We start from the raw sequence: 9,584 nt of genomic DNA, 5'->3' as shown, positions 1-9,584 counted from the left end.
GAAATAAGGACACCGATTACTTCTTAACCATTCACTACATGCTCAGCACTGCGCTCAGCACTTGCCGTGGAATATTGCAGTTATTTTATGCAACAATCCTACAAGATACAGGAATGTCATTATCTTTATTTTATATGTTAGAAAACAGAAACTTTGAGACCCCATTATTTTTGCTTCTGGTCACAGAGCTTGTGTCAGAGACTCACTAGGAGCCTAGATCTGATGATTCCAGAGTGCAGCCCCTTAACTGCTGGACTGTGTGGCTTTGTTCATTCACTCATTATTTCATTTTTTCCTCCATCAGTCAAATAGTTAGTGAGGGCTGACCATGGGCAGGACTTTGGGAAAGATGCTAATAAAGTGAGTAAAAAACACACACAGCCCCTGCCCTTCTGTTTGGCAGAGAAAACAAACATTAAGTAAACTACATGTTAATTAATTTAAATCTGCAACTGTAGCCTGGGCTGCAGAGCCTGAGAGTATATAAGAGGGGAAGCTGACTTGGTCACGGAAGTAGGACAACTTCCCTAGAAAAGTGTTGACTGAGGGCTGGGGCTCAGTGGTAGCGCACTTGCCTGGCATGTGTGAGGCACTGGGTTCCATTCTCAGCACTACAGAAATATTTTTTTTTAAAAAATAAAGGTCTATCAACAAAAATTGTTGATTGAACTCAAATCCGAAAGATGTGGGGATGTAAGTGAAAGGGCAGAGAAGCATGTTCAAGGCGGAGGAAACAGCATAGGCAGAAGCCCTCTGCAGGGAAGGAAGATAACAGAGCTAAGGGTGTAGGTTCTGTGTGTCCAGGAGGATGGGGAAGGGGTAGAGATTAAGAAATGGGCTGTGGGGCTGGGAATGTGGCTCAAGCGGTAGAGTGCTCGCCTGGCATGCGTGCGGCCCGGGTTCTATCCTCAGCACCACATACAAAGCAAAGATGTTGTGTCCGCCGATAACTAAAAAATAAATATTAAAATTCTCTCTCTCTCTCTCCCTCTCTCACTCTCTCTTTAAAAAAAAAAAAAAAAGAAAGAAATGGGCTGTGGCCAACCACACAGGCCTTGCAGTCTGCATTAGAAAGTTTTGTCTTTATTCTAAGAGACAAAGTCTTGAGGAGTTTTAAGTAGGATGTGACATGATCAGATGTCAGATTTTTCATGTTTCAGAGATTATTCAGGTGAAAGGGCATTTGGAAAACAAATTGGAGGGGCAAGAGTGCATGAGGAGAGACCTGGTAAAGAGGATGGGATTGGACAAGGCTGGGCAGGGTATAGGTAGAGAAAAACGGTGGAATTAAGAAATAAGTAAGAAGTACAATGGGCAGGGCTCGTGATGGAGCCACACAGATGCAGGGGTGAGATGAATTTCTTTGACAGAAAATTATATGGGTTTTTTCCTACACTAACAACTAATCAATTTTCTGACACCAAGGGGGTGCCTTTCAATTGAGTTTGATCCTGGAGTATCCAACTCATCACAGGCTGAAGAGCTGAGTTCCACAAACCCTGATTTCAGTCACAAGTCCTGGGTGCCTAGGCCACCCCTGTCTGACTTGACTATCAGTTTGGCAGTTCTCATGATCACTACGCACCAAGCCCAGTTCAGTTTCTCTCTATGCTCATTGAACTCAGAAAACCCTTGACTTATTCTTAGTGGGGTATACTATGAAGGACACAACTCAGCAAAAGCCAAATGGAAACGAATCACAGAGCAGGGTAAGGAGGGCAAGGGGCTTCCCTACCTTCTCCCTGGCACCACCTTCCTGGCTACTTCACCAACCCAGAAGCTCTTTAACTCCATTGTTTAGGGGATTTGATGCATATTTTATTAAATAGGCATGATTGTTCAATCATTGATCATGGAGATTGAACCCAACCTTCAGCTCCTCCCTAGAAGTCACCTAAGCATGCCGGGGTCTTTCTGGTGACCAGCCCTCTTCCTGACTCTCTTGGCCACTGCCCCGGCTCACCCCTGGCTGGGAGTTATCTCATTAGCAGAAGATGTACTCTTATCACTCAGGAAACTGTAGTGGGTTTAGGAGCTCAGTGCCAGCTCTGTCCCAAGATCAAATCTTTTTTTCACTGTAGGGGGGTGAAGGAGAAGTTGGGGGGATTTGAAGCCCAGTGTCTTGGGCTCAGTCCCAGGCCAGCACCCCACTTCCCCACTGCCCCAACACCTATCTGGCCCTCAGGTTCCTAGAGGAGACAGGGGTTTCTTCCTCTTTTCTCTTCTCTCTTTAGGAGATTGTGACTGCTCTAAGCTGTGGCAAGAACATTGTGCCCATCATTGATGGCTTTGAGTGGCCTGAGCCCCAGGCTCTGCCCGAGGACATGCAGGCTGTACTTACCTTCAACAGCATCAAGTGAGCCCCAGGGGCCCAGGGAATGAAAGCCAAGGGGAGTAGGTACACATCATCCCTACAGGCAGCATGGGGGTAAAGCAAACAGGCCCCTGGCCAGCAGCTCCATCTGTGCAGCCATCTGATCCCTTGATCCTTGTGCCTACAGGTGGTCCCATGAGTACCAGGAGGCCACCATTGAGAAGATCATCCGCTTCCTACAGGGTCGCTCCTCCCGGGACTCATCTGCAGGCTCTGACACCAGTATGGAGGGTGCTGCACCCATGGGCCCACCTTAACCAGTTTCCAGTTCCCAATCCCTCCTATACCTCCCATTTCCATGGTCCTCCCTGAAGGAACAGTGCTTTAAATGGAGTCAGCCTGGGATCTTCTCAGGAAATAGCAGGAAATAGCACTCCCTGTCCCCTACCCCTACCCTCATAGCCCACTTCAACACCCCCTTCCTCAGTATGTGGAAAGGGAAGGAAGCTGGACTTGGGTGTGGGGGTTCCTCCTGCCTCAGGCCTTGCCATCAGGTTCTCTGTCTCAGAGTTGTGTCCCTGCCTAGTTCTGGAAATGCAGGAGACTGAGGGGAGGGTCACAGCACAATCTCCCATATGATGCCCTGAGAGCAGCTGGCTTGAGTAGGCTGCCTCTGACAGAAAGCAGGGCCATGTGCAGGCCCCTTTGCCTGGGCCCTGTAATCTGAGCAAGGGCCTGAGCCTGGGAGGAGCCTCAATAGCTGTCCACCCAGACTGTTCATGGGCCCTGATGCCACTTCCTACTGTCTTGTGACCTTGCCCTATAACCACTCAGTGCCCCTCCCAGCCTTCCTCACAGCTGGGGTCAAGGTTGAGCTGAGCCAGCCCACAGGCTGTATATACCTTGGCTACTTTGCTGTGCTTGTGCATGGGAGCCTCCTACCAGGGCCCAGTTCTGGGCAGGGAGGCCATGGTGCTCTGCCTAAGATGCCTGATCACCCAAGCCCTATTGGCTTCCCAGCTCCTCACCCACCCAGGGCTTCCCACCCATTTGCTCAGGGAAGAGGGGGACCAGGCACCCCCACCCCCCAGTAGCCTGGACAGCACCTGCAGCTCTGTGGGAAGAGGCAAGATCCTGAAGGGCAAGGGTGAAGACCTAGCAGTTTCTCCCAATGTCAAGTGTATTCAGGAATCTTGTTAAAATTCAATTCAGGAGACCTGAGGCAGGGCCTGAGAGTCTGCCTTTCCCACAAATCCCTGGCAAACTGATGCAGGTGGTCAAGGGACCACACTGAGCAAAAAGTCCTTCACAAATCTTTTGTCATTTCCCAAACACTCCACTCCTGGTCTCTGTAATCATCACAGCAACCCTGTCCAGTACTGTCCCCCTGTACTGGAAGGTAAGGAAGAAAGACCGAGTGATAAATCCCATTTTTCAAATCATTATTGGTAGCCCCAGGATTCAGAACCAGGTATCCCAGCACCCTGGCCACTACAGATGGACTGGGCTGATGATTCCCGAGAATCATCTTGGCGGATGAACCTCTGCAGGACTGTGGCTTCTCCCATGCTCCAGAGACTCAAGCAGTGGGGGGATAGGTTTTAGCCAAAAGGCTGACCAAGGGGTCATACAGAAATAGCTAGGGAGGAATGTCTCTGTGGCCCTCCCTCCACTGGAGTAGGAGGGCAAGAAATGCCCTCCCTCCAATAACCCACGCTCCTGCTAGTGGAGTCGGCTGTTACCTGCCCTGTACTTCCTTCTGGGGGCAGTGGGTTCACACCTCAGGGCTGGCTCAGTTCCTAGACCCCAGCCCTGCAGAGCTGGCCAGGTTTCTCCTTGCTTTTGGACCACATCATCAGGAAGCCAAAGATCTCATTGCAGGCTTGGGACTCCTTCCTTCCGCTTTCCACCCTCCGCTTGTCTTAAGTGGATCCTGGCCCAATTCTGGCTTTGACCATACACCATCCTCTCCCAGACACTCAGCCCAAGTGCGTGCTAGTTCAAGCCTAGGATTCTGTCCTGGATGTGACAGATGAAGCAGACTGGATGTTGCCCTCACACAGCAGTCATTAATACAGCGTCTGTGAACTCCCAGGGGGATCTTTCTGGGGCTTCTCCCATGCTCCAGAGAATCTAGCAGTGGGGGATAGGTTTTTGTCCCTATGGGTAGTACTCAGAGAAGTTCCTGGTTTTTCTTCAAGTACACGCTCCACCACTGTCCACCTCCACTGTCCAGCCTTCTGCCCTGTCCTCTGTCTCTCCAGGCAATCAGGAGCCTATCTCTAACTCCAGACAGAGCAACTGAACTGATGAGCCTGTCCCAGCCAGGTCAGTGTGTTCAGGGGTGGTGGCCTCCTCTGCCATGTCAAACACTGCTCAGATTGCAGCTAAGGCAAACAGCTGGGCCCTCAACCTCCACCTTAGAGCTCATCCTGAGATAGGGCTCAGAAGTAGCACCCCTCCCACAGCCTGCTCTGACTCAGGTCTGCAGAGTCAAGGTTTTTTGCTTGTCTGGGCTATAGGCATTGCCCCCAGGTTAAGGCTGAGTCAACAAAGTCCCTATCCCACCTCACCTGTCCCTCTAAGAGCTGCTCAGGGACATTCAGAAATCAAAAGTCCAGCCACAATTCATTCATCCTTCTCTTTAGCCCATGAAGAATAACTGAATAACACCTGCAAAAGGTATCAGGTCCTAAATCCTGGAATCTGTAAATGATGTCTTATTTAGAAAATGGGCCTTTGTGGATGTGATTAAGGTAAGGATCTTAAGAAGAAAAGATTATCTTGGATGATCAGGTTGGGCCCTAAATGCAATCATACATATCCTTTCCTGTAGAGGGAGATTTGACACAGACAGAATGGAGAAGGCACACAGATAAGAAGGCAATGGGTCCACAGAGGCAGAAACTGGTGATGTGATCATGTGTGAGGAGTGCCAGCAGCCACCAGAAGCTGAAAGAGGTGAGAAACGGATTCTCTTCTAGAGCCTTCGGAGAGAGCACTGGCCTTATCAACTTCTAATTTCAGTCTAGCAATATTGATTTGGGACTTTTAGCTTCCAAAACTGTGAGAGAATAAATTTCTGTTGTTTAAGCCACCCAATTTGTGGTAATTTTGTTTTTTTGAAGTACCAGGGATTGAAAAGGTGCTCAGAGGTTGTGCTCTACCATTGAGTTCTATCCCTAGTCCTATTTATTTATTTATTTTTGAGACAGTGTGGCTAAGTGGCTGAAGGCTGGCTTTGAACTTGCCTCCTGCCTTGGCCTCCTGAGTTGCTGGGGTTGTAATAATTGTTATTACATTTGTAATAATTTGTTACAGCAACCTTAGGAAACTAATACACAGGGTAAAGTGGTAACAACTATAAAGAATGCAGTAAGTACACAGTAAATACAGCAGAGTAAGGACATAGTAAATATAAGCTCCTCTTCCTTTTGCATTTAGTTACATATAGACATACCCTGTTTTCAGAACTACTCTTCCTACATGACTGTTGTGTCCTCAACAAAACTTCAGATTCCTAGAGGACAGTGTATCCTCCAAAGTCAGTATATGATGAAGCACCCCAAGACCTCTTTAGGGTCAGGACCCCCAAATTCCACTCTGCTGAGACTCCCAGAATAATAGTAGTAACTTCATCCTCTCTGCACCTCCAAGGCTGCAGGTATGAATGAAAGGTACCTGGATCCCCACCTTCATTGTCAGTCAAGAAACTGAGTTAAGAAATCTGTGACTATTGAATGGTTGACTTTGTACACAAACATATTTGTATTTTGTACACAACACATTTTAGGGCTAAAACAAAATAAATCTGTCCCTTTAAAATAGTTTTATTTCTTCATTCCTCTGCTAGCCACCCAGCTGGAAGCCAAAAAAAAAGTGATGAGGAAGCAGGGAAGAGAGGAACTGAGCAAGCAGCAACTTCCTGTGGTCTGAGAAGACTGGCTTTTTAAAAATAAATAAACAAAAATAAAAGTTGACTGACATATTTGAGGAAGGACCTGTGGTTCTTATCTGAGAAATGAGTATCCAAGCATTAATGGCATGGACTTTGTTTAAGAGCACCATGGATAGGCTACGGGAGGCCAAGGGGTGAAGCAATTAGTGTAGGAGCCATACTTTTATCTTTTGCTCTAATTACTAATAATATTTACAGTTGATAATGTGCATTAATTACTTTGGCTACTTAAAGGCTATATTTTCCATTTATCAAAGATGGCATTTTTCTGGGCTAGGGTTGTGGCTCAGTGGTAGAGCACTCAACTAGCATGTGTGAGGCACTGGGTTGATCCTCAGCACCACATAAAAAATAAATAAATAGCTGGGCACGGTGGCCCATGCCTATAATCCCAGCAGCTCAGGAGGCTGAGGCAAGAAGATGGCGAGTTCAAAGCCAGCCTCAGAAACAGTGAGGGGCTAAGCAACTCAGTGAGACCCTGTCTTTAAAGAAAATACAAAATAGGACTAGGGATGTGGCTGAGTGGTTGAGTGCCCCTGAGTTCAATCCCCAGTACCTAAAAAAATAAAAGGTATGGTATCCATCTACAACTAAAAATATATATTTTTAAAAAATTGATGGCATTTTTCTGGGTTTTTTAGTTATCTGTCCTCTGGTGCAGGCTGTGGGTATAACTTAGGTTTCCAAAGACACAGGTCTGAACTACATTCGGGAGCAGTGAGTGGGCTGGCCCCCAATTTTCACCCACTGCCTCTGGGACTAGCTGTCCCTGAGCCCACATACTTTACCTGTGAACATGAGAGCTGTGATGGTAGCAAATGCAAAGACCACCATCCCCAGAATGTTGAAGGTCAGACCAATCTCAGCCACCCAGCTGTCTGCCAGGCAGCACTGCAGGAGCTGCAGGCCCAGCAGGCTGGTGAGGTAGGGGAGGTGCTGAGCTGCAGAACCATAGCCAATCAGCTTGGAGTCCCAGCAGAGGGGTGTGCTCAACTCATAGATGGTCAGGATGTCCTGAGCTCCAAAGTGCACAGTGATCACCACGAAGAAAGCCAATGAGTATAGGGCTAAATGCTTCCTGGACTTCTCCGGGGCTGGAGACAGGTAGAGGTGGACGATGGATCTGTGGTGACGGAGGGTGAATAGCCAGGTGGACTTTGGCTCTTTCAAGGTCTCACCAAAGCAGAATGCTGCAAATAGAGTCATGACTATTAGCAAGGCCAAGGCCAACCAGAAGGGATTGGCATAACCCTGGGCCCGGAGCCAGTGACCCCCAAGGAGGCTTGCCAACATTCCAGCCACGCCAATGCACGCTTCCAGCAGAGCCATCCTGAAGGTGCGGCTGTGATTAGAGCTGACATCAGCTACGGAGGCAAAGCTAGCAGCCAAAAGCCCACTGAAGTCACCGAGGAGAGCACAAAGGATGCGGCCTAGCACAAAGTAGCCGACGTGGAGTTGCAGCTGCACCACAAAGATGGACACCACAGCTTGGAGCAGCAGGCCAAGTGAGGCCAACACCAGCAGTGGGCGGCGGCCCATCTGGTCACTCCAGGCTCCAAGCAACGTGGACGAGAAGAGATCCACCAGGAAGCCGCCCACATTCATGTACAGGGTCCAGTGGGAGGTAAGGGTTTCCACTTCCTGCGGGAACACAATTACTAGGATATGACTCCTCACTGGTCGCCTACTGCCCCCAGCATTGCCATCCTGGGAGATACAGGGTTGAGAACTGTCTTTGGAGACCTAAACCTCAGAGAATCTTCATACAGTCTCAAAAACGGTCACCGTGGGGGACGATGGGACACGGAAATGGCCCCATTCCCCTGCCTTTCCCCCTTTGTTAATTGCCCAAGGCAGGTTTTCTCTAGATCAATAGCCCGAATCCCTTATGCTGCAATTCTAAAACAGAACCCCCTGTGCTCCGCCCCGAGCACCCTGCAATCGCAAACCCCGCCTCGGACGCCCCCACCACCCCGCAGCCCCGCCCCTCGGCAGCCCCCACGCTCCAGGCCAGGGCCCGCCCCCAGGCCTCCCCACCTTCCCGCAGCCCCGCCCCTCGGCAGCCCCCACGCTCCAGGCCAGGGCCCGCCCCCAGGCCTCCCCACCTTCCCGCAGCCCCGCCCCTCGGCAGCCCCCACGCTCCAGGCCAGGGCCCGCCCCCAGCCCTCCCCACCTTCCCGCAGCCCCGCCCCTCAGCAGTCCCCACGCTCCAGGCCAGGGCCCGCCCCCAGCCCTCGCCACGCTGTTACCGTCATCCTGGGGTCCACAGTCTGGTTGCCACAGTGCCCTCGGTCGCGAGTGCCATTGTAGCCGAGGTCGACGCTGAAGCGGTGCCACAGATACTGCGTGGTGATCGGACCCTGGAGGACCAAGGCAAAGTTCCCCAGGAAGACGAGAGGCTCCACGGAGCCGCGGAACAGCACGGGCGCCGCGCGCCGGGTGCGGGGTTCGCGCGGGGGGCTCGCTTGCCCCTCCATGCGCGTGCGCGTCGGGGGCTGGCTTGCTGGCGGCCGGCGGAGGGCTGGAGTGCGACTCCCGGGACCAGTGGCTGGAGGCCGGGTCTTGCGCTGTCTGCGCCTGCGCCCGCGTCGGGAGTTCTTTCTTAAAGTGAGGCGGGGCGGGGCGTAGTACTCAGACCCCAAACTCTCGCTGTGCGCTCTTTTGGCTGCGAGTGGTGGGCCACGAACTCAGCAGCCCTGGCCAGCAGGGTGACCTCACGTGTACTCTGGCAAGAATACCACCCGGCAGCCCCTCCCTCCTGGGCCCAGAAACACTTGTGACAATAACATCAATAATTAACATTTATTGAACACTTACTGTATGCTAGGCACGTATTAAATCTTTTGCGTGTATTAATCTCCCAACAATGTAATAGGCTAGCCACACCTATTATCCACATCTACTGATGTGAAAGCATCAGTATATCAACTACTGATGCGGGTGCTGATGTTCTGCAGGACTGTACAGAGGCAACTCGGATGAAGGCGTGGAGACTGAAACCAACTGTCCTGGCTGGAATACATGGGCTCTGCCACTGTCTCCGGCATACATACCACTTACCTCCCTGTGCCTCTTTCTTCATCTGTAATAAAACCTGCCTCAAAGAGTTATTGGGAAAGAACCGTGTCTGATAAGTTGAGAGTGCTATTATTTTTAATAGTAGGTTGTCACTTGGCCCACTCTTGAGCTAGGATCCCTTCCTGCAAAACTAGACTTGTTTCTGGGGCTGGGGTCTGACTCTGCAATTCCCTTAAAGGAGCAGAGTGTGAGCAGAAGACAGTGGAGGGCTCCCTGGGTGTGGCCTTATTTTCT

The 9,584-nt window shown here is 50.5% G+C and overlaps 1 protein-coding gene across 1 annotated transcript; it reads right to left on the bottom strand.

Moving 5' to 3' along the window:
• Positions 1-6,709: 6,709 nt before the first annotated feature.
• LOC143410148 (proton-coupled folate transporter-like) lies at positions 6,710-8,749 on the bottom strand. The gene is made up of 2 exons (XM_076870859.1): positions 8,522-8,749; positions 6,710-7,913 (listed from the first exon to the last, which is right to left on the bottom strand). The coding sequence occupies exons 1-2, from the start codon at positions 8,747-8,749 to the stop codon at positions 7,032-7,034; spliced, it is 1,110 nt and encodes a 369-aa protein (XP_076726974.1). The 3' UTR covers positions 6,710-7,031.
• Positions 8,750-9,584: the final 835 nt, after the last annotated feature.

The sequence above is a fragment of the Callospermophilus lateralis genome, chromosome 11 (assembly GCF_048772815.1).
Source record: "Callospermophilus lateralis isolate mCalLat2 chromosome 11, mCalLat2.hap1, whole genome shotgun sequence".
Classification (NCBI taxonomy): Eukaryota; Metazoa; Chordata; class Mammalia; order Rodentia; family Sciuridae; genus Callospermophilus; species Callospermophilus lateralis.
The sequence above is the reverse complement of the archived record's forward strand: the minus strand, read 5'-3'. Positions and strand labels throughout refer to the sequence as shown.